Source organism: Garra rufa, chromosome 9 (assembly GCF_049309525.1).
Source record: "Garra rufa chromosome 9, GarRuf1.0, whole genome shotgun sequence".
NCBI classification, from domain to species: Eukaryota; Metazoa; Chordata; class Actinopteri; order Cypriniformes; family Cyprinidae; genus Garra; species Garra rufa.
The window spans coordinates 26,415,289-26,440,460 of NC_133369.1; the positions used below are offsets into that span (position 1 = coordinate 26,415,289).

The 25,172-nt window shown below is 34.0% G+C and overlaps 3 protein-coding genes across 3 annotated transcripts; 2 read left to right on the top strand and 1 right to left on the bottom strand.

Annotated features, from left to right (window-relative positions):
* The first annotated feature begins 29 nt into the window (after positions 1–29).
* nat14 (N-acetyltransferase 14 (GCN5-related, putative)) lies at positions 30–6,285 on the top strand. The gene is made up of 3 exons (XM_073847015.1): positions 30–161; positions 579–664; positions 2,109–6,285. Exons 2-3 carry the CDS (start codon positions 584–586, stop codon positions 2,868–2,870), a joined length of 843 nt encoding a protein of 280 aa, XP_073703116.1. The 5' UTR covers positions 30–161; positions 579–583; the 3' UTR covers positions 2,871–6,285.
* A 6,072-nt stretch (positions 6,286–12,357) lies between these two features.
* aicda (activation-induced cytidine deaminase) lies at positions 12,358–13,977 on the top strand. The gene is made up of 5 exons (XM_073847016.1): positions 12,358–12,377; positions 12,969–13,134; positions 13,265–13,544; positions 13,616–13,731; positions 13,927–13,977. Exons 1-5 carry the CDS (start codon positions 12,358–12,360, stop codon positions 13,975–13,977), a joined length of 633 nt encoding a protein of 210 aa, XP_073703117.1.
* Positions 13,978–17,285: 3,308 nt separating this feature from the next.
* Positions 17,286–24,845, bottom strand: mfap5 (microfibril associated protein 5). Its single transcript, XM_073847511.1, has 7 exons — positions 24,774–24,845; positions 23,346–23,430; positions 23,197–23,226; positions 20,919–20,957; positions 20,756–20,843; positions 20,540–20,613; positions 17,286–17,809 (listed from the first exon to the last, which is right to left on the bottom strand). Exons 2-7 carry the CDS (start codon positions 23,389–23,391, stop codon positions 17,706–17,708), a joined length of 381 nt encoding a protein of 126 aa, XP_073703612.1. The 5' UTR covers positions 23,392–23,430; positions 24,774–24,845; the 3' UTR covers positions 17,286–17,705.
* Between the last annotated feature and the right edge of the window lie 327 nt (positions 24,846–25,172).

Below are 25,172 nucleotides of genomic sequence, written 5' to 3' on the forward strand. Positions count from 1 at the left end.
CGCAGGGTCGTATTCCCGGATGAGGATTGGTTGAATTTACATTCCATGCGGGAAGCGCTGAATCCTTAAGTCCCTCAACACTGCAAGTAACATCGACTACAGTGGAGGGTATTTTTGCATCGCCTTGCGTTTAAAGCGCTCACGGCGTCTCTGAATATTGGGTAAGTAGGTCACGCATGCTCTATATATTACAGCCATACATTGAGCTTTAAAGAAGGCGGTGTTTACCATATAAGGGATTAAAAAAGCGTGGTGACGGACCAAGCTAACGGTACAGCATGCTACAATAAACCTGTTACAAGACTACTTGAACAGCTGCTCAGTCGGAAAGACGCAGACAAGCTATAATTTGTTTTTCACAAATATTTGAGATGCAATGCAATATAATATGCTCAAGAGGCAATCGTACATAAACCACAAGTCAATCACGTTAAACTTGTCCTTATTTGCATGTGCTCCTCAGAGAATTTCTCTGCAGTTAAAAATAAAAATCTAAATTTACAGTTTTAACTGATTAATTTGTATTTTTTATGTTTTTTTTGTTTTGTTTTTTTTTGTTTGGATAATGTCTCTCTCAGGTAAAATGGTTAGATTGGACCTTGGTGATGTAGTTCTGCGCAGGATGCAGGAGAAGGACATTGAAGCGGTAAAGGCTCTTATCAAGGTGCGATTCAACATCATATCCCTCTCATGGCCTATGTGCAATGTAAATATACATGGGCCATTCTACAGAATTGGTTCAAAGTTGGAAACGTCTTGTAAAAATTGCCAATTGTATAATATCCAAGGTACGCATTTCTAGTACTGTGCAGTTAATTCTCATATTGTATTTTCAGAAAGTTTTGGAAAATTTGTCCTCTCCTTAAATTTGTCACTGCCTAAACACAGTAATTTATAATTTAATAAGAAGGGTTATATTGATATATTAAGATTTTCGTTGCATCTTCCTTGTAAATATATATTTTTTCAATTTTATTAATACGTTTTTAGAGATAAATCAATAACAAATACAATTTTTACAATATTTCAAGTTTGATTCATGAGATTTGTTGTAGTTTGAATCAAATTTTTCTTTGTAAAAGGCAAAAAGTTAAGGAAGTTTGAATATACATTGAACCAAACATTATTATATCATCTTAGTTGATAATTCAATAAACATTCACAAAACATTGTGATTGCACGTTTTCAGTAGTGACTTACCGAAACTTCACCAAATGTTTCGGTCGTGACTGTTTCGGTAGTGACAATTTTAGATACTTTTGAACCTAGCTCAAAGATGCTAATCAGCACATGGTTAGCTAGCGCAGTTCTGAACAGTTGTACACATATAAAAACTAAACGTTATGGAATAACTTTCAAAAAAGTGTATTTAATTATAGAAAAATGGTGTTCGGTAGTGACATTCTAAAAAAGTAAGCACATACTTTTGAACACATTTACCTCAAAATGATAGGGCCTACAGTAGATAGGTACCACCATGTAGCTATGAGAGACATAAATATTTCCTGATCATAAATGTAGGCCAATTGACTAAAACATACACTGTTTCGGTAGTGACATGAAAATGCGGGACGGTTTTTTTACATAAATATTCCAGATTTTATTTTTTTATTTTTTTAAACAACAATGGAATAAAATTCCAAAAATATTACTTTATCATTTTCATAAGTTGAAATTTAGGGGTTAGGGTTTGGGACATCCACATTCCAATTTAAAGTACCCACTTAATGATGATTTTATATAAATTAAGCTTACTTATATTTTAAACGTTATTCTGGGTTTCAATAGATAATGAAAGGATCTTTGTAAACATCTAAGATTTTAATACTTAAATGCTTTTTAAATGTATTTTTTGGTTGAGGGGTAGCAGTTTGTACCAATTCTGTAGAAAGGCCCATATGTGCACACATTTCAGGACAGTATCACCTCAGAAATACCATACAAGGAGATAATTTTATGTAGCAATATCAAAGAATTTGGCAGATAGAAATAAGTAGGAGATGCACAATGGTGAGGTCAGTGAGGTACAATATATGCTCCAACATTGAAGTTTGTTAAGGTTTTTTTTTCTCTTCATGGCCTCCTTTCATTGTTTCTTTGTTTCACAGGAAGGATGTGAAGGAACAGAAAACCGCTTGATCCTTTACCTTCTGACTCGTCCACTTGCTCTCCTCATTCTGGCCATCCTCTCCTCTATCCTTCGCTGTGTGTTGCACTCTTTTATCCTGGCCTTGGTCGTTCCAGTCTTCATCTTCATCATCTGCCTTAAACTCACCATACCGCGGTCGGTGGGAATCTTGGGCTCCAGCAGGCCGTACTGGGACTATGTGGGCAGCTGTTACCATGCAGAGACCGAGCCAGATCTACCCAATCCTCACACTGGCAGAGCCAAACTGGAGAAAACCAGACGGCGTAAAAAACCCAAAGAAAAGGAGAAGGACAAGACGAATGAGAAAGAACAAGTGGATGAGGATGAGCTTAAGGAAAGGTCGAAGGTTGCTGGTGAGGTTTGGGTGGCGGACTCTGATGGGGAGATTATGGGATGCGTGGCTAGAGACGGCTGGAGTCGGGACGGTGTTTGTAGGATCTGCAGGCTGGTGGTTCAGAGTTGGTACCGCAGAGAGGGACTGGGCAGACTGATGGTGCAGGGACTGGAGTCCAGAACAAAGCAGAGTGGCATACATCGGGTCTATGCCCATGTGCCATTTCCATCTAAAGTGGGAGAAGCTTTCTTCAGGAGACTGGGTTATCGTCTGCAGGGCGAAACTGCAGGGACTATAGGAGAGGAGGAGGAGGAGGATGACTATGAAGAGCCAGAGAAGGGTTGGTTAGGTTTCCCTTTAACTAAAGTGTTTGTGAAGGATCTATAAGCCACACTGAAACAAGAATGAAAGGCTTTATTTGCTTGAAAAGGTACAATAAATAAAGGAATATTCTGGGTTCAATAATAATAATTAAGCTTAATAAACCTGTGGTGTAATGGTAATAGTGACCACATGAAATAATTTTTGAAAATTTTGAAAAATGTGAAGCTAATAATTTAATAAAAGCAATTTATTAAGTTAAAGGGAACCCTGGGCATTATGACTTGCATGGCTTAATATAAGATAAATTATGTATCTTACTGAAATATGTAGTTGAAATCCCATGAAAGATTTTTGTTATTCAAAAAATCCACATTGTTTTATACATATTTTGGACTATGGGGGTGCCATTATTTCAATCACTTGAAATGGTTGCACTCTGTGAGCTACTGGCACTAACTGTTGCTATTTTTACTGCAGCGCAACTCTGAAAACAATATACTGATACCACAGCTACTGAAAGAGCTTACAAGTGACGATTGACTTAAACCAAATGCCGTACCATCGATTTTTCTTCACAAGGAGTCTAAACGCTTTAGAAACTCCTTCAGTGGCCTTGGCATCACGACAAGCGTTGACATGTTTATATCCTGTCATCTAGCATTTATTGTCTCTGCCATTTGTAGGCTCTTTCAGCTTCTCTGGTGTACTAAAATCCTCAAAGGCATCAGGACTAAAGTGGAGAGAACAAAGACGCAGGTCTTTAGGACGTTTTATTTGTACACAGGCATTCATTCTTTTCTCCTCTTCTTATCGCTAGGGAAGCAGTGAAGACTTACATCGCTTTTCTTGTTGCCTTATGACTGAAAATTACAACCAAAAGCTGCACAATGTGGCATTGCATCAGTATTTTATTTTCCGAGTTGTGTATTCACAGTTGTGATGCGATAAAAAAATCCACTTATTTTGGCCAATAGCCAATACCGATATGGATATATTTATTTTGTTTGGAAACAAGACCAAGTCTCTCCTTTGCAGAAATTATAAGCAAATTATTTTTAATTTTGGTTAGTTTTTAACAAAAACTTATTGGTTAGAATTAAAAAAACAATAATGAAGTTATTTTATAATGACAGTACTTTGAAGCTTTGAAAATAAATATAAATAAATTATATCAATCACTACATTTTTTTTTCTTTAGAAAAATGCAGTGGTAACCTTAACGTTTTTTTTTTTTTAAGATTTAACATTTGTAGATGGTCTAGAGCAAAAGAGTTGTAAATCTTCATAATTTCATAATTCGTTCAAAAATGTAACGTATTACACATTAATGAATACAATTATTGAATTTATAAGTGTAATTTTTTTTTTTTTTTTAATTCATGTAAGCTATAGCATCTGACCTTAAAAAATCAAAACACACTCATGATTTTATGGCATGAATTACTGCTTTATTTAATCAGAAACAGTCTAAATGTTATTTGTGTATTTTACTTACATTTTTTTTTGAAGTAGGCCAACAGTGAATCTAATCATCATTCAAGGAAAACATTGCTTCAAGAATGAGCCACACTGCTGCCTGATCTAATCGCTTGCACATGTGAATTACTTCTCTTATCGGCAAGACATTTCGGCATAATTTTTCTTATTGGGCCGATACCGATATTTACATTTAAAACCATTATCGGCTGATTCCGATATCAGTCTGATAATATTGTGCATCCCTAATAAAAATAGTAACAGGTAGCGCCAACTCTCTAAGTGCAACTATTTCATGTCATCGAAATAATAGCACCCCCCATAGTCCAAAATTTGTATAAAACAACGTGGATTTTTTAAATAACGTAAATCTTCCATGGGTTTTCTACTACGTATATTTCAGTAAGAGACATCATTTATTATATATTAAGCCATAAAAGTCTTGGGTTCCCTTTAAAACTTGTGCATGATTTGAGCTGTAAAGCTGGTTAAATAATAATTTTATAGTCTTATGGTTTATGGAGTTATATTGTCTTGGCCATGAATTTGTAAAATTAAGTGTAACTTAGTAAGCAATTTCAAACTAAAATCATGTTAACATGCACATTGTTTACGTCTTGTGGCTTTATTATTGAAACGGTAAGCATTTCACAGCTTACTGAGTATTTTACCATTGCTCTATTGTAAGTACCTTAATGTAACCCAGATTTTAGTTTTTCATATGCAAAAAGTACAAAATTTAGAGTACAAAATTTTCATATGCAAAAAGAAAACACTGAAAAATGAACGCCATTGATTTTATTTGTGATGGACGAAAGTTTTGGATGTAGTGCGTAAACGTGATTGACAACGTGAGGTTGTACTTTTTTTTTTTTTTTTTAAATGTGAAAATTTCAGACTCAGTGTGCAAGGACCTTAACAGATTGAAAACGAAAAAATGTTAGTTCTTTGTGAACAGGATTATCTCACGATTAGATCAATAACATGCATTTATAAAATAGTATCATGTACACTGTAAAAAGTTTTCACCAGTTTCAACTTAAAAACTTAACAGCTGCCTTAAGATTGTAAGTTAAATCAACTTAAGTCATTTAAACTCACAAGTTATATCAACTCATTTTTATTGTAATAAATTAAAATGACTTGTAGTTTTAAGCTGATTTAACTTAACTTAAGGCAGATGCTGAACTTAGGTTTTTAAGTTGAATCTGGTGTAAACTTTTTACAGTGAATGCCAAATGTAAATATATTACAACTTGTCCGTTGTTTTAGTTTTTTTGGTAATCAACATTACGTGCTGTTGATTGAGCTTAAGTCATCTTGAACTTGGAATATTCCTTTTATAAAAGCTCAGATTTCAGATTTATAAATGGATTAGTTCATTTTCACATTGTCCCAGTGAATCACTGACACCACTACAAACCTCTCTGGCTTTGCCACTATATGTATTATCTTATAGAAATCATTGCTGTTGTTGCATAATTGTTTAATGTTTTTTAAACATTACAGAAATCCTCTTTGGGTTTCAAAACCTGAGCCATGAAGCTGTTAGTTTAGCTTGAAAGGACAATCAGTCATCTGACTTATTGTTTATAGCATGGATTTTGTTTTGTTTTTTAAGAAAAATGGACAAAGATAGTGATTTACATATGTTTACCTTATTTATTCACCTTATTTATTATGTATTTATGAGTGAACTTGAGTTTCTTTGTGAAAACATGTATGTTTCCTTTGACTCCTGATGAATAAGCTTTGTTAATGTATAAATAAAAGTTTTGTCCTCAAAGCTTCTAATGCCATGAATGTGAATGAATGTAAAGAATGTATGTCTCCTCAATGTGGACCTTTTAATGTGTTTCTACCAAGCATGGTTATCTCTTTTCTGCTTCACCGATCTTTCTCTACCAATATATCTGTGGTTTTGCTGCACTGAAATGCTCTGATAGATTTTACCAGAAGCAAACCTAAGAACGACACAATACAAACTCATTTCAAAGTTCAATTTCTTGTATCCAGCCTGTTTGCTTTGCATTTGCTGCAAAAGACATTGCAAGTACAGTTAATTCCCGCACAGTACTCTAAATGTGTGTGTGTGGGTGGATACAATTAGGTGACGCTGAGTGTATTTGATACTTCTGCTGATTCTGTGTGGTTAGCTCAAACACCAGCTATACCTTAACCACTCACACTACTACCCAACAGCACCTAAGCCTGTCATTCACCACCGGATGTTTATACAGTTCACTGTGTGGTTGGGTTGATGCTCACCTGCAACAGAAAGCTGCGCTGTCACGTTTAAAGCTTTCGCTGCTAACTTACCCAAAACATCTAACTATTGTTTAGAAACCACACTCTTGCTTTAAGAATATTTACGTTAAAAAAATCATATACTAAAGTGCAAACTGCATGCAATGTTTTTAGACACTTAAATGCATATTTATTGCGACATACTGGAAATGCATTATACAGTATACCTTTCATCAAAGTTGTCCTAAAACCAAAACCTGTTGTTGTCTTAGGACAACTTTGAACTTAAAATGTTGACTACTGTGGTTTAAAATTATATTAAATGCAATCCTGTCATTATTTACTCACCCTCCATTTGTTTTAAACTTGTATGAGTTTCGTCTGTTCAACACAAAAGAAGATATTTTGAAGAATATTGAAGGTATCACAGAAAAAAAAATACTAAGGAAGTCAATGGCTTCCATCAACTGTTTGGTTACCAACATTCTTCAGAATATCTTTTAAAAAGTAAAATAAAGTGAAGGCTGAGTACAAAATTGATGACAGAATTTTAACTTTTGGGTGAACTCTCCCTTTAAGTACATTTTTATATGTAATTTCACAATTATTTATTGAAATTGCAATGTAGTATGTTTAAAATGTATTAACTTTAAGTGTAATATTAACTAGACTACATTAAAATGACAATCAAGTACTTTACATGTACTATAGTATGTTAGTCAGTACATTTAAATAAGTGCACTTATTTAAAGAATGACACAATTATTAAAACAATAATTTAAAATGTACTTTTAAGTCAAACTTTTGATTCGATGTTTTAAAAGTGCATTAAAGTTTAAACTTAAATGACCTTTTTTCTAGTCCTATATAACGATTAATCGCGATTATTCATGATTAATTGCAATTAATCACATCCAAAATAAAAGTTTTTGTTTACATAATATGTGTACTGTGTATATTTATTATGTGTGTGTATATATAAATACACACACATGCATGTATATATTTAAGAAAAAATATTTATATAATATCAATTATATGAATATAAATATATACATGGAAATATTTTCAAAATATATATGTGTATATTTATATATACATAATAAATATACACAGTATACGTACTGTATGTGAGCAAACTTATTTTGGATGCGATTAATTCAACTCACTTTTTTAAGTACATTTTTATATGTAATTTCACAATTATTTACTGAAATTGCAATATAGTATGTTTAAAATGAATTCACTTTAAATGTAATATCAAATACACTACAGTTAAAATGACTTTAGTATGTTAGTCAGTATATCCAAATAAGTGCACTTACTTAAAGAATGACAAAGTTATTAAAACAATAATTTAAAGTGTACTTTTAAGTAAATTTTTTGATTTGATATTTTAAAAGTGCATTAAAGCTCATAAACGTGTACTCTCTTTATATTTAAATGACCTTTTTTCTAGTCCTATATAATGATTAATCGCGATTATTCACGATTAATCGCAATTAATCACATCCAAAATAAATGTTTTTGTTTACATAACATGTGTGTACTGTGTATGTTTATTGTGTATATATAAATACACACACATGCATGTAAATATTTAAGAAAAATGTTTGTAAATGAAAAATATTCATATAATATCAATTATTCAATATGAATATAAATATATCCATGGAAATACATGTAAATATTTTCAAAATAAATACTGTGTGTATTTATATATACACATAATAAATATACACAGTATACGCGCGTACTGTATAATATGTAAACTTTTTTCCCCGTAAAAATGTAAAAACTTTTATTTTGGATGCAATTAATCGCAATTAATCTTTGACAGCACTACTTTTTTCATTTTTTTTTTTTTCAAAGTTCAGGTTTTTTTTAAATATGCTTTTTCACAGGGACATATCTACAATCTGGGACTTTTACCTACACTGTAAAAAAAAATCTGTAAAATTAAATTAATCGATAAAAAGCTGTGGTTGCCGTGAGTTTACTGTAAAAAAAAAAATATATATATGGTAGCAACGTTTTGGGTTTTAACTTAAATTTACATTTAAATACCGTTTCGTTAACAGATATAATGTTAATATACCTAATGTTTTGTACCTTTGTAATACACTGATAACCACCAAAAGCAGGTGGAGATGAGAAAGTCTCATGATGAACCAAAGCCCAAAAATACTAACATATATGGAAGGTGCACAGTGTCCTTCACACAAACGCTAAACACCATCATGGTAACTCACATAACATTAAATAATGCAATAAACATTCATTTAACAACATTAGATTTAACATACAACCATAATGTACAAAACTGATAAGAAAAAAATAATAAGAAACAGTATTTCAACAAAAAAACAATTTAAGATGTAACGCAAGGGAGTTCTGGGAATGTCAATTTACCATTATTCGCTGTAAATTTTACGTTCTTTTTCACTTCCGAAAATGGTATACTACCATAAAAAAACAGTGTCCAATGCAGTTTTTCACCGTATATAGTAGGAGAACTTACCAGGTTTTTACTGTAGCATTTTACAGTCTTTTACCAATAAATTCAAGTCATTTTTACAGTGTATTAAAGCACAAGAGATTACTGATCTAACTAAACAGCTTAAGGTAATAAACATGTCAAATATGTAGGCCTGTTGTACTCATTTAGCTGGTTTAGATATTACTAAGTAAGCAGTATTATGCATTTCTAAGTTTAAATGAAGTTTCACAATGATTTGAAAACTTTTTTACCTCAGACCTCTTCAGCATACTCACATTTAGATATATAAATGAATCCACTACTTCAAGAACCCGTGACCTTATTTTATTTTTTTCTTCAGACAGTGTCTTTGTCATTCACACGCAAGACTCTAATGCAAAAACCTGTTTTTGTACCAGCCACCAAGTTTTCATGGGCTGCAACTGTGTTAGTCAACTAATGAGCACAATTACTTCATCTTTCCTTTTGGTAGCTTTTGCAAGTCATAGTGGCGGGTTTGTTGTGGAGGAGCTTTTGTTATAATGTACAGAGCTGCTCAGGCAATTGAACACCTGCTACTATATGCCCCTAACCGATGTGTAACTATTATTGTCGCCAGGAAACAGATGTGAGTTCATGACTCTGGAAAGTAAGTGTGTTTGGAGTTGTGGTTGATTTTGTCTGCACGATGGGCTTCTGTGTGTGTGTGTGTGTGTGTGTGTGTGTGTGTGTGTGTAGGTGGGTGCATTTCGGAAAATATGACTTGGCGTTTCCGGCCATGATTCGATTCAATTGTTGTGCCCCTTGACACAATATGGTGGTCTTCATTGCCCACCCGAAGCAAGGAACACTGGAAAGTGTGTTTTGGGTCACCTGTGAGAATCAAATGTTAAAAGTTCTGTCACCATTTACTCACCCTTATGATAAAAGGAGATATTATGAAGACCTGTATTTGGTCTGTACAACTAAACTCAATACATTCCTAAAAATAGAGATTCTTTACTGAGATCTATGGTTCCATGAAACCTTTAAAGAACCTTTTGGAACCTTCGTTCCATTTTAGAGACTTTAGATTAACATGAAAAAGATACCTTTTATCGCATATTGCGGTGCGTGTAGTTAGGACAAACGTCACGCAATATGACACTTTTTCAGAGACTTTTAACATTGAATAAAGCACATAATCAAAACCTGAGATTATCAGTGTCATAGTTTGTATGTTGTTGTTCCAGCCGCGACATTGCAGAAATAGAAAACGTTTCTAGAAACTTGTCGCCATCGCGGCTAGTTAAGACAAAAACTTAGGCACACTACACATGACACGACAAGATTTCAGTGACAAACATAAGGGTGAGTAAATGATGACAGATTTGTAATATTTTGGCGAATTGGCCATTTATAATGATTAGTATCACGCATGTATAGCCTATCATAAGATTTATATTTGTCTTAAAGGGAATTTATTTGATTACGTAGAACGGTTGCACTTTCTGTTGCTATTTTTGCCGCAACACAACTCTGAATACACAACTTGGAAAATAAAATACTGAAATGATGCCACATTGTGTAGCTGTTTGTTGAAATTTTCAGTCAAAGGGCAACAAGAGAAGCGATATAAGTCTTCACTGCTGTCTTAGCGAAAAGAATAGGAAGATGCCTGTGGACGAATAAAACTTCCTAAAGACCCGCGTCTTTGTACTCTCCATATTAGTTCTGATGCCTTTGAGGCTTTTAGTAGAGCACAACTACTAAAAGAGCTTACAAACGATGTCGACATGCCGACACTTGTTCTGACGCCGCAGCCACTTAAGGAGTTTTTCAGCGTGGATTTCACTCAATATCCAGGTGTATCTAAACTCTTTGCGGGGAAAATCGATGGTAGAGCATTTGGTTTAAGCCTACGCTTATATCCCTCGGCATCTGTAAGATGGTAATCGAATCAGTATATTATTTTCCGAGTTGTGCTGCGGTCAAAATAGTGTAGCTCAACTGCTCTACGTAATCAAAATAATAGCGCCCCCATATTCCAAAATATTTATTTTTTAAATAACGTAAATCTTTCGTAGGTTTTCTATACACAACATTTCAGTAAGAGACATAATTTACATTATATTAACCTATTCATGTCCTAATAACCAAAAGTCTTGTTTTTTGATAACGCACATCAAAACAAATCATTAGCAGTAAAAAATCATGAGAATCAGCTTTATCGGGACCTACAATATATTCTTTTCTCTGTTTTCCCATGTTATACACACATAGCGCATTGTGGTAAGACCTCAGAAAGACTTGTGGTCGGAAGGTAAATCATGGGAGCAGACAGATCTCTTCCAGATGTTCGAATTCAGACATACACACACATAGACTTGAGAGGGAGCTCATTGGGGAGCGGTGATTTCCCTGGCCGCAGAGTGCATGAGAGGGTGAAGTCGAGTGACTGGAGACAGACAAACACACAGGATGCCAACTTTAAAGTCACCAGGAAAGAGCCATAGACAGCTGCAGATGGCAGCAAATTAACAAGCGTGCTGTCGATTCTAAACCGGGCCGATTCGCCGGTCCTTCTCGCTACCTGTGCGTTGGTCTGCATGCTTTTGTGAGGGTTAAGTGGCTTTTTGGAAAAACCCCTCTGGGAAGGTGTCTCCAGGGGTTGTGGTGACCTCCTGTAGTAAAACAAGCTTTCCCCCCCATTTTTATTCCCTGTGGGAAAAACTAAACAAGTGGAAAGGGTGCGGATGGAGAAAATCTGAGCAAGAGAGAGAAGGTATATGGGAGTGTTTGGGTTGTTTTTTTGGAAGTGTGTGGGAAAAATGAAGCAGAGGCTTCCCTGACTGGGTGCAAGAGATCTGGAAATTTCCAACTGGCTTTGGTTATGCTGTTGGCAGCAATTTCTGACGCACATTCTGGAGCAAAAAGGTTAGAAAACACGTCAAACGCTCAAGAGAGTAATATGCGGTTAGGACAAGGTCAAGTGCTATTGTGTAAACTTGGAAAAGTAATACACAGCTTAAAAATCTGATAAATGCATGCATCCATTTATCCATTATGCCGTCCAATTCATAATCTGTAAAGTCTGTTTGATTATCATTGCCTCTGCTACACAGACCAGCTCTTTTACATATCTCTTTAAATATCACATGCACAGGTTATTCAGCTGTGTCGCTGTTTAAATGCACCTCAGCCCTCCCAAACAGGTTTGAAAACCGTTTTCACCCAATCAGGGACCCTCTTTCTTACAGCTATATGAGCATGTCATAGGTTTTCTATACCTCCCTCTTCCTCAACCCATTTTTAAACTCTCACTGACTTTCGCTTGACTAAATGAGTTGGCAAGTTTCGACTTTCGGAATGATCAGCAAGCTGGACAGGTAAGTGAAAACAAAACAAGTGATAGTGAGAGACAAGGGGTTTTTTTTTTAGTCCGTGTAGGCAAAATCAACTGTATATCATTAGAATTGATAATGATATTTATTAGAGCTTTATTAATTAAAAAATAAATCAATGCTTTGATGTCATTCAGTTCAAGATGTGCAAGTGCATTGACCTGTTTATAGATTTTCTCCAGTTTCAGAAGGTGTAGACTGAAACCGATAGTTATTAGTCTGTGAGTGATTGTGGGATTGATTTGATGCACGTTGCTCTGAATCTATATTTAAATGCACATGGTTAAGAACTTAACTCAAGTCTTAACTCAACCAACCACTGACAGCTGCAGGCATCGTAGTCGCGCTAAACAATGCGGTCATTACAAAATGATGTGTTTCTGAATTATTCAAACATTGAGATTAAGATTGAGAAGTGAAATATTTAAATTAAATCACATTTTGAATTAAATATGGTTTAACTGATTTCAAAGTTGCATTTGTTTTATTTGAAAGAAACTATTTTATATGCACAATATTAAAATACAGAGGTTGTCATTAAAAAAATGAATAACACTGTGCCATATTTTAATATAGTGTGCTCATGACCCAGAGGAAATTTATCTTCCATTATAAGAATGTGCGCTGGGCCAGAGGGAGACACGAGACGTACCTTTGTTTTGTGGTGAAGAGACGCACCGGCCCTAACTCCCTCTCTTTTGACTTCGGACACCTGCGCAATCGCTCTGGCTGTCATGTAGAGGTGAGGGAAAGATTAACTAATAATGTGAAAAGATCAAAACACAATGGTATTATTAAAAAGCCAAAAATAAATAGTTTCCTCTTACTCATTGTTTCTCCATCTGTAACTTTTTCTCCTGTTTTGTCTGAAGCTGCTCTTCCTGCGTCACTTGGGCGCGTTGTGTCCGGGGCTGTGGGGTTCCAGTGTGGACGGTGCGAGAATGTGTTACGCAGTGACCTGGTTCTGCTCCTGGTCGCCCTGCTCTAAATGCGCTCAACAGCTTGCCCACTTCCTGTCGCAGACGCCCAATCTCCGTCTGAGAATCTTTGTGTCACGCCTTTACTTTTGTGATGAAGAGGACAGCGTGGAAAGAGAAGGACTGCGACACCTGAAGAGGGCGGGAGTGCAGATCTCTGTGATGACTTATAAAGGTAAATAAGGAGGAAATAGGGGCGTGGTTAATATTTGTGACTTGTCATTTATTAGATTCTGTATTTTCTAGACTATTTCTACTGCTGGCAAACATTTGTTGCACGGAGACAGAGGAGTTTTAAAGCCTGGGATGGCCTTCACCAAAACTCTGTCCGACTCGTTCGAAAACTCAATCGGATCCTTCAGGTTACAAATTTACCTCAATTTATTTACAAGAATATATTGAATACTAACTCAACTATAGGACTAATATTAGATGACACGATTAAGTAGCATTTGTGCTAGTAATCCGTATGCTATATAAATGTAAGCATTTGTATGAGGTCAAAGGTCAAACCATATTTGTCCGAGCTAAATCACTTACCTTCTTTTTCACTGTAGCCCTGCGAGACTGAGGATCTGAGGGATGGGTTTGCTCTCCTTGGGCTATGATCACAAATATGAGATTCACAAATCAATAAACACTGAGATATGAACTGAATGGGATGAAGAGAAATGGTGCTGTATGCCCTGAGACTTGAATTCTTTTTACTTGAATCTGACTTAATACTTATCATGTACTGTATTGTATGTAGCATTAATGTAATTATGTTGGATGCCAAAATAAAAGCTGTGATTTGACATGAATATTAAGTGAATATGTGTTATTCTGTCTGTGTTAAACCAGTATGATTCATAGTTTTAACTGTCCTATAGGAATATATACACTACCAGTCAAAAGTTTTTGAACAGTAAGATTTTTAATGCTTTTTGAAGTCTCTTTTGCTCACCAAGCCTGCATTTATTTGATCCAAAGTAGAGCAAAAACTTGAAATATTTTTACTTTGTAAAATAACTGTTTTCTGTTTGAATATATTTTAAAATGTTTAGCATTACTGTAGTCACACGATCCTACAGAAATCATTCTAATATTCTGATTTGCTGCTAAAAAATAAATTGTCATTAAAAATCTTACTGTTCAAAAACTTTTGACTGGTAGTGTACACACTATAGTTTTTAAAATTTTGTGATCAGTAAGAAAGAAATTCATATGTGTTGAGAGAAATTACTATTTTGATTTAGCAAAAGGCACAGTACATACATTTATAATGCTATAAAGGATTTCTATTTAAATAAATAAATGCTATTCTCCACAAAAAGCACAAAAAGTAAGAAGCACACCTGTTTGCAACACTGATTAAAAGTTTTTTGAACACCGAACAACCGTATTATAATGATTTCTAAAGGATCGTGTCACTGAAGACTGAAGAGTAATCACAGAACTGAAGAGTTATGACAGAAAATGACTGAAAATTCAGCTTTGCCATCACCGGAATAAATTACATTTTAAAACATTACTGTATTTATATATAATGCAGACTTACTGAGCAAAAGAGATTGCTTTCATAAATGTTTCAAAATGAAGCAAAATAAACTGTAATGTACAAGTATTTGCTATGTAAGTCTCATAAACTGTATTAACATGGTACTATTCAGTCATTGTAACAGGGTTACACCCACCAAGAGGCCCTTGGCCAGGAGGTTGATGAGTGAAGACCCATCCTAACATCCTATTTTGACCAAATTGGGTAAAGTCAGTAAAAGTGGGTAAAAACATACAGCAGTTGTTTACTCAGCGTATACATCGAGTGTATTGTTGAGGCTTTTATGTTCTGCGTGGGGGATTCAGGAAGTGCAAAATGTTTATGCAAATCTGCCCACTCTTTCTTCAGTTTATTAACATTTCTTGTTTCCGGACAGTAAGTGGACAGTGAGCATATGCTGTTTTCTTGTAACATTACTTTCTATCTGCTTGCATAGGTAAAGTGTTTTGTTTTTTGATATAATTCTTAGTATATTAGCCCATAAGCATATTATCTTGTAGTTGCACTATGTTGCCTTAAAAAAATAAGTCTGAATTAAACACTTTTAATACCTAGGCCTATGTCTAATGGTAATTCTAGTAAATATAGAGGGTTTGAACGTACATCGGTTTGAACAGTTACCCGGATCAGTGTCCATATTGGAGATACTCAGATGTAAACAACAGCATTGATTGCATGGTTAATGTACTGCATACGTTGTTCTGATAATTTATGATGTCTAAACTATGGGGAAAATGTTTGAAAGCTGCTAAATCATAGAGAGAAGGACTTAGTAAGCAGGAAAGGGTGCAATAGTTTAAAAAAACTAGGGTTAATATGTGGTTAAGATACACACAAGCAGTTTTAATTAAGATATTAGCCTCGTGTTTAATCTACTTGAACGGAACGGAACAAGCATGAAAGTTGTTAACATTCTTGCCCTTGAAAACCTGGTTCAGTTTGGCCGACCACAAACGTCTTTTGTGTCCTCAGATAGTTTTTGCACTCTTCTCCTTGATTTGTTATAACTTTTGGCAGTCTATAGTACTTCAAATGTTTTTTCCAAGTCCGACCGATTAGTACAGCTCAAAACATGACAATAATTGACCATTTTCAGCAGCAATAATCAGGAAAATTTGGGAGTTCCCTTTGGTTCAGTGGCATTGTTTACGTTCTGTGCCGCCAAAGTGGTCTATTTATAACGTGTCCTGAAAACACTCTATTAGAAGATAAACTAACCAGGAAAAAGTACAAACATAACAACTTACCCCACATATCTTTCCTATTCGTATTTAATTTGATATTTAAGGTGCAACTTTAAAACACTGTATTTTCCTTAAGCAAGTTCACTTGTTTGGTTTGACTTCAGCAACCAAAATGTTCCTTGACAGATATGTGTCCGGTTCCACTTGTGTCCAGTAGGGGGATCTGTTTCGCATCTACACTATGTTGTCGTGGAGACCGGAGACCATGTGTGCCTCAATTGCATCGTGCTCTGGGTTGACAGTGGTGAGTGAAAAGATGTAAAGTTCTTCACATAGAACTTCTATGATAGAAGAAGATACTATATTTTATTCAACCCCCGCCCCCTCCTTCTCTGTTCGTTCTCTCATTATGTCCCACTGTCTCTCAGGCTATCTGTTTTTTAGAGTCGTTTGACTTAAAAGGTCATTCAGCTCATCACTTCAGGAATGATTTGTACAGTTGTCTGAAGTCTTACCGTTCTAAGACCATTAAGTCAAAATGTGTCTGTTTCTCTTTTCTCTGTCAAACTTTCTCTCTCAGGTTGGTGAAAGCGTTTGTCAAACGCGTGTGGATGGCAAACGTGAGAAGCTTCTCAGACACAATCAGTGTAGAAAGGTACAAATCACATTTTTAAACATGTCTAGTGATAGTCATTGTTTTCAAGCCCGGGAAGAAGAAGGAAAAAAAGAAAAACGTTATTAACAAAGTTATTTCTGTCTTCCATCTGCTCACATATCAGTAAACATATTGACATATTGTCTCAGAAATGCTATTCGTGACCACAATGAAATCAGTAAACAACCTCAGGCACCAGACACAAGCCCTAAATCAACTTATTGCGTCATTTCTATTATTTATCTCCACTTATCAAAACAATGAATTACTCAAGAGGACACCTTGTCCCCACTTGTATCACATCTGTTGTGTTTTCCGGACAGGTCTCTTGTGTTCATAGCAAGTTGCCTAACTAATATCTTTTTATTATGTCTGTCGCCCCCTACTGTTAGTTCTGTGTAAACGTTCATGTACATTTCATGTACTATGTAAATAGGCCTATTTGTTCTGTTAAAGATGCATAAATATTTACATAAAACACAATAGTCGAAAGCAAATTATTCATAAGCACACAATAAGACCAATCAGACTGATCTCTGAGAGTGAAAATATAAACATTTTTATTTGCTATTGTGCATTTTGTCTTTTACTTACAGTGGTTGGTGTGGACAGATACAGTATAATAGAAGAATATGAAGCAAATAGTGGTTATACAGTGGGCTATACACACCAGTGCTGTGTATTGTCATGCCCTTTGTGATTTTATTAAAATACAAACTTAAAAAAAACACTGAGCCCATTAACCAAGCTTATTTCAGTTCCAAGCACAAGCATTAAATGATAAGAAGTGATGTAAAATTATTATGAACAGTAATGTTTCTGAAGGTCACTGGACCACAGCTTCGGTTTGTTTTAGGAATGTAACAAGTTGACATTTTTAGATTCGACATTTATAGTTGTATTTGTTGAAGCCAAAACTCTCTACTTTTTCATTCTGCCTTTGTCATCCATCTGAGTTTAGGCCCTGTTCGCCCAGGTTTTTCGCTTTTCACGGCGGCAGAGTCTCGTAGTTGTCCTCTTTTGGCGTTTTGGCCAACCTGATTTCTCTCTACAGAGTTCAGCTAAAAAAAAAAGAAAAAAAAAAAGAGAGAGATAGAGTACTCATTAGCTTAAAGGATTAGCTCACTTCCAGAATAAAAGTTTCCTGATAATTTGCTCAATCCTGTGTTATCCAACACTGCAAAAAATGCTTTTCTTACTTAAATTTCTTGTTTCCAGCCAAAATATCTAAAAATTCTTGAATCAGGAAGTATTTTCTAGACAAGTAAAACTTATTGTCTTGTTATCCTTTCCTTTCTGGACAATATTTGAAGGCCCCCAAAGATATTTCTGATTCATTTTTCTTTCTTGCTTGCTTTCTTTCTTTTTTTCTTAATTTTTAGAAACTATTTAATTAAAATATATACTTATAACAATATTTGATTAAAATGATTAAACAAAATAATTCAAAATAATTAAAATAAATAAACTCCACAATTCCAGAATTTTCAAAAACTGAATCTGAATGTTCTTGTTTTTTTATTACCAAATTTGAATTTAAATAAATATTCTGGTCAGTTATTCATCTTCTAGTCATTTACAGGACTTGTAAAATTACTTTAGACTTACAAATAGCAATTCCTACTTGATTAAATATTTATAACTTGACATAACTACAAATTTATATTCATTATAAACTTTTCCGTGTTTTTTTTTTTCAAATATTTTATTCATTTCTATGACTTGTCCTTGTCTAGAAATCACACAAATACACTACTAGTCAAAAGTTTTTGGACAGTAAGATTTTTTTATGTTTTTTTTTAAAGAAGTCTCTTCTGCTCACCAAGCACTTTACCTTTATTGATCCAAAGTACAGCAAAAAACAGTAACATTTTGAAATATTTAAATTATTTACAATTATTGTCTTTTTCTATTTGAATACATTTTAAAATGAAATGTATTCCTGTGATTTTAAAGCTGAATTTTTAGCATCATTACTTCAGTCACATGATCCTTTACAAATCATTCTAATATTCTGATTTGCTGCTCAAAAACATGTATTATTATTATTATTATTATGTTAAAAACAGCATACAGTATATTTTTTTCAGGTTTCTTTGATGAAAACAAGTTAGTAAAAACAAGTCAAAATTAAGTGAGTTTTTGCTTAAAACAAGCAAAATAATCTGCCAGTGGGGTAAGAAAAAAATCTTATTTCAAGCAGACAACTAGATTATTTTTCTTACCCCACTGGCAGATTATTTTGCTTGTTTTAAGCAAAAACTCGCTTAATTTTGGCTTGTTTTTACTAAAAACAAGACAATCATTTTTATTCATCTAGAAAATCCTTCTTGATTTAAGAATTTTAAGATATTTTGGCTGGAAACAAGACAAAAAATCTAAGTAAGAAAAGCATTGAATTGTTCATGTCTTTCTTCCTTCAGTCGGTAAGAAATGAAGGTTTTTGAGGAAAACATTCTGGGATTTTTCTCCATATAGTGGACTTCAATGGGTTGAAGGTCCAAATTGCAGTTTCAGCGCAGCTTCAAAGGGCTCTTCAAAGGAATAAGGGTCTTATCTAGCAAAACAATCGGTCATTTTCTAAAATAATATAAAAATTCATATACTTTTTATTCAGAAATGCTTGCACTAGCTCTGTGGTGAGCGTCCATGACTTCATGCATTATGTAATAAGTGGAAAGGTCACGCACGATTAGTTCTTTGTCTGTGTGCTCCAGTTCAAAAAGGAAGGGTAAGGCGAAAAATTCCATCTCATTTTCTCCTCCAACTCGTCCAACATTGTTGGTTTACTTTTTTTTGTAAATGTAAGAAAAAAGAGAGATAGAGTACTCACTTGCTCACCAAGCACTTTACCTTTATTGATCCAAAGTACTGCAAAAAACAGTAACATTTTGAAATATTTAAATTATTTACAATAATTGTCTTTTTCTATTTGAATATATTTTAAAATGAAATGTATTCCTGTGATTTTAAAGCTGAATTTTTAGCATCATTACTTCAGTCACATGATCCTTTACAAATCATTCTAATATTCTGATATTTTTTGCATTCTAATATTTTTTGCACATTTGCTTTGTAAACACTGGGTTGGTGCTGTGACCTTTCCAACGTGACTACACTGTAAAAAGTTTTCACCAGTTTCAACTTAAAAACGTAAGTTTAGCAGCTGCCTTAAGATTTTAAGTTAAATTAACTTAAGTCATTTAAACTTACAAGTTATATCAACTCATTTTTATTGTAATAAGTTAAAATGACTTGTACTTTTAAGCTGGTTTAACTTAAAAACTTAAGGCAGCTGCTAAACTTAGGTTTTTAAGTTGAATCTGGTGAAAACTTTTTACAGTGTATGTAATGCATAAAGTGGACGCAGAGCAAGTGCAAGTTGTGCGTTTTTTAAAAAGTATGTACTTTCGCTAGACAAGACCCTTATTTCTTGGCTGTGATTGTGTAAAGCCCTTCAAAGCTGCAATTTGGACCTTCAACCCGTTGGTCCTCATTGAAGTCCACTATATGGAGAAATGCCCCTTTTTTCAACTGAAGAAGGAAAGACATGAACATCTTGGATGACATTGGGGTGAGTAAATGATCAGGAATTTTTTTTATTCTGGAAGTGAGCTAATCCTTTAATCCGACTGAAATCTGACCTACCATTATAAGTGGAGTTCAGGTGGAAAAATAATACAAGGTAACAAAATTTATATACAACAAAACAGCCCATTCAAAAAGCATATGGTTCCACCTACACTGTCACATGTTCTGTAGTTTGAAAACTGAAATATTGAGTGTCTCACCCATCAGGATCTCATCTTGCTGGCACACGGTTCTCACACAGATTTCTTTGTTGATCACATAGACTCTTGGAAGACTGCAGGAAACATGGCATTTATTTTACATGCATCATATCAAATACGAATCTCTCTGTTTATGTTTAGCAAAAGGAGAATGTCAACAAGAAAGAGCAAGCAGCTTGAAATGATGATGGGTGTGTTTGTCAGTGTGTTAGCCACCTGTAGAGACAGAGTGATTGGATGCATCTCTTTATCGGTCGATGAACAGAGTACATCCTGGTGCAGGGGTATGTTTCCTCTCTGCACTCTGCGGGACAGAGACTAGACTGTCTTTCTGTTGACATAAATGGTGTACTCACATGTACTGTATATACAAACTTACCTGGTGGTGGCAAAACTGTGGCATCACTGTCATATGTTTCTGGAAAAAAAAGATAAACACCGCAAACTTTAAACGTACAGGAGACCGGGGCTAGTTGTCACGCTTTTTGCTCCAGTGAATATTTTTCAGGGTAGGTTTATTATTTAAGGTCAGTGTCTGTATATAGAAACATAAGTTAAAGTCTTGGCTACATAAAGCTATTGAACATTTCTGCCGTTGTGGCAAAAAGATACAGTTCATATGCTGGGCATATAGGAGATAAGTTAAAATACTAAATACTATTTGTAATCAGAATAGGTAATGAAATATGTTATGTATGGACATGAGAGGTGTTCTCTGCAAGGGTTCTCAACCTTTCCTTTCTGGACAATATTTGAAGGCCCCCAGAGATATTTCTGATTCATTTTTCTTTCTTGCTTGCTTGCTTTCTTTCTTAATTTTTGGAAACGATTTAATTAAAATATATACTTATAACAATATTTGATTAAAATGATAAACAAAATAATTCTAAATAATAATTAAAAAAATCGTCACCTTAGAATTATAAGGTTCTATCTGCATTCTGAGCACTTTCGAGATATTGAGCTTTAAAGTTTTTGCATTCCATAGACTTCTGTAGATAGAGCCATTTTTATTTTCTAAAAAAAAGTCCCATAATGTACACAGCTTACAAAAGAAACATCAAATAATAAGTCACGGAATAAGAATATGTGAATAACTCAATTTTGACAAAATTGTCAGAACCTTATATTTCTAAGGTGACGAAATAAACTCCACAATTCCAGAATTTTCAAAAACTGAATGTTCATGTTAACACTTTTTTATTACCAAATTTGAATTAACATGACTTTTCAAGGTCAGTTGTTTATCTTCTAGTCATTTACAGGACTTGTAAAATTACTTTAGACTTACAAATAGCAATTCCTACTTGATTAAATATTTATAACTTGACATAACTAGAAATGTATATTCGTTATAAACTTTTCCGCGTTTTTTTTTTTTAATATTTTATTCATTTCTATGACTTGTCCTTGTCTAGAAATCACACAAATACACTACTAGTCAAAAGTTTTTGGACAGTAAGATTTTTAATGTTTTTTTAAAGAAGTCTCTTCTGCTCACCAAGCACTTTACCTTTATTGATCCAAAGTACAGCAAAAAACAGTAACATTTTGAAATATTTTAATTATTTACAATAATTGTCTTTTTCTATTTGAATATATTTAAAATGAAATTTATTCCTGTGATTTCAAAGCTGAATTTTTAGCATCATTACTTCAGTCCCATGATAATTCAGAAATCATTCTAATATTCTGATTTGCTGCTCAAAAACATTTATTATTATTATTATTATTATTATGTTAAAAACAGCTGAGTAGATTTTTTTCAGGTTTCTGAATAATGAATAGAAAGTTGAGAAGAACAGCATTTATCTGAAATAGAAATCTTTTGTAACATTATAAATTACTTTATCATCACTTTTAAGCATCCTTTCTAAATAAAAGTATTAATTTCTGTACTTTCTTTTAAAAAATGATACTGACTCCAAGCTTTTGAATGGTATAGTGTATAATGCTACAAAAGCTTTTTATTTCAGAATCCTGAAAAAATGTACTCAACTGTTTTAATTATTAATAATATTAATCAAAAATGTTTCTTGAACAGCAAATCAGTATATCAGAATGATTTCTGAAGGATCATGTGACACTGAAGACTGGAGTAATAATGCTAAAAATTGATTTGATCACAGAAATAAATTACATTTTAAAATATATTCAAATAGAAAACAGTTATATTAAATAGTAAAAAAAAAATCAAAATGTTTCTGTGTTTGCTGCACTTTAGATGAAATAATTGCAGGCTTGATGAGCAGAAGAGACTTCTTTAAAAAACATAAAAAATCTTACTGTTCAAAAACTTTTGACTGGTGTATATCCATCACTGGTTGAGAATCACTATTTTACAACAGATTTTATAACCTTTTGGTAAAAACTAACAGCATATATGAAAACGGTAACATCCTAAAATTATTAATTAATTACGTTATTTAAAAAATTAAAACAGACAAACACACACATCACAACTTGTCCCTGACATTCATGGAAATATCCATATGATATAATGTATAGGACTTTTGACTCCTATATAGTTATAGTGAGATATAATTATTGTGACTTCCACATATGACAACTGGGCCTGGTCTTGCAAACACACACACAAGTTTTTCACACAATCATTTAACAACACAGTTGAATTAGTGAACAAAACAGTATATTACCAGGTTGTTGTGCCCGGACAGTAACAAGTACTGTGAGAGGAAAAAAAAAAAAAAACAGAAAAGTTTTGTTGGCTGGGCATTCAAAAAGAATCATTCATTCATATTAATTAAACTAATTGGCTTCTGTTGTGATGTTTGGATAGAATTACCAAAGAAACAACAGCACAACAGCACAGAGACTGGATAGCTGCCCATCTTTCTGGGTCTTCACGGGGTCCGATCACAGCTCAGGGCCTGGAAAGAGCAAGAAAGGTTATGAGCATGCCTAAAATAACTTTCAGTGTATTCAAAATTATAATGGATGAAATGGAAGCCGCTTTCCACTGCATAATAAAGGGTATTGTGAGAAAAAGTATCAAATCAATACACTACTATTCAAAAGTCTATGATCAGCATTTTCAAAAATAGTATTAAAAATGCAGTGAAAACTTTTTTTATCCACAATGAATTGTGAAATATTATTACAATTTAAAATCATTGTTTTTTTATATTAATATGTATGTTCAAATGGAGTTTATTTCTGTAATGCAAAGGATTTTCAGCATCCTTACTCCAGTCATGATCCTTCAGAAATCATTCTAATATGATTTGCGGCTCAAGAACCTTTCTTATTATTATCAGTGCTAAAACCAGTTGTGCTGCTTAATATTTTTAATTGAGAGAAAGCCAACAGAATTTTATTTGAAACTGACTAGAGTCATTTGTCCATTCAAACCAAATGCAATTTGGTTTTGAGAAACCTGTCAGTTATCAGACCGGTCACAGTGTATCTGTTTACCGGCAGAGCAGATTTCCTCCTTAACAGGCCTTGTTGTTAAGACTTTGGAAGTCAGTACTTCCAAAAAGCATCCATTTATAGCCATCCTCGAAAGACTTGGACAGAACAAATGAATTCTAAAAAAGAAACGGGATGAGAAAACAGAACTGCAGATGGATGAAACCTATTTAGATTTCCATTTGCCTGTGACTCATGCAGATTCTCATTTATTGATGTCACAGAACATGAGTTCTCTGTTCTCAATCGCTCATTAAAGATATCAGTTACAGCTGTTCCATCCGTCCAGCTTTGTCTGTTTCCTTCTCTCTCCCCAAGTCTTTTCCTCTAAGCCCGTATTTGTCGGTGTCCAAGACATGAGCTCACACTAAAGAATGTGCATTCCCACCCCTCTCTGTGGACTCCACAACCTCACACACATATGCTTACATACACAGATGCATAAATTCCCGTCATTCGTCATAAACACATATGCATATCCTCAGACCGTAGTTTTGCCTGAGGGATCCATTTCATATTCATAACCTGACAACTCAACTGTACAGTGCACATATGCATCAACACACACAGCGTAGCCTCACAGTCTGCATTCTTTTTCATATAAAGTGTGTATTTCTTATACCGCTGCATGTTGTTTCAAGAGGAATGCACATTTTTAACAGTTATCTCGTTAAGATTGTTCACAGCCCGCATTGTCTTCTGTTTCACTATGTGTGTGCTAAAAGCATTGACTAGATGATGTGTTATTTGATGAGTGTAATGATGTAATATTCTCAAAAGAATTCGTTTTTATAATACTTACAAATTTCCAATCCTCTGCTGCTCCTTGTGATTTTCTGAATCCTTTGGCTTTTACTTTTCCCCTCCCTTTCTCTTCCCTCCCCTCATCATCCCTCCGCCTGTCTCTCTCTCCCTCTTGCTCTATTAGTCATTCGCTCTTCCCATTTTTATACAAAATATGGTATAGTTTTGCTACAGGTTTTATACTATACAAAAATGTAATGTTTCTTGTGTTTATTGATTTTTTCATGACGTTAGGTCACAATTGAGAATGCTATGGGGCTCATCCCACATTTATAATTTTGCCTTGGGCCTTGTTAGGCAGCCTTGCATTATTAGGTAGTTTATAGATCTTTGTGTTTTGAATATGAATATGCATGAATTAGAGATTTCTTTAACAATGTCATTCTTTTGTGAGGAA

What these genes read in the sequence shown, in the direction of transcription:
- nat14 (XM_073847015.1), top strand. Translation starts at nt 584, where the DNA reads ATGGTTAGATTGGACCTTGGTGATGTAGTTCTGCGCAGGATGCAGGAG. An exon ending in CGGTAAAGGCTCTTATCAAG is followed by an intron (nt 665 to 2,108) that starts GTGCGATTCAAC and finishes TTTGTTTCACAG; the next exon opens with GAAGGATGTGAAGGAACAGA.
- aicda (XM_073847016.1), top strand. Translation starts at nt 12,358, where the DNA reads ATGATCAGCAAGCTGGACAG. An exon ending in ATGATCAGCAAGCTGGACAG is followed by an intron (nt 12,378 to 12,968) that starts GTAAGTGAAAAC and finishes ATTTTAATATAG; the next exon opens with TGTGCTCATGACCCAGAGGA. An exon ending in AACTCAATCGGATCCTTCAG is followed by an intron (nt 13,732 to 13,926) that starts GTTACAAATTTA and finishes TTTTCACTGTAG; the next exon opens with CCCTGCGAGACTGAGGATCT.
- mfap5 (XM_073847511.1), bottom strand. Translation starts at nt 23,391, where the DNA reads ATGGGCAGCTATCCAGTCTCTGTGCTGTTGTGCTGTTGTTTCTTTG. An exon ending in GTTGTGCTGTTGTTTCTTTG is followed by an intron (nt 23,227 to 23,345) that starts GTAATTCTATCC and finishes TTCCTCTCACAG; the next exon opens with TACTTGTTACTGTCCGGGCA. An exon ending in CACAGTTTTGCCACCACCAG is followed by an intron (nt 20,844 to 20,918) that starts GTAAGTTTGTAT and finishes TCTGTCCCGCAG; the next exon opens with AGTGCAGAGAGGAAACATAC.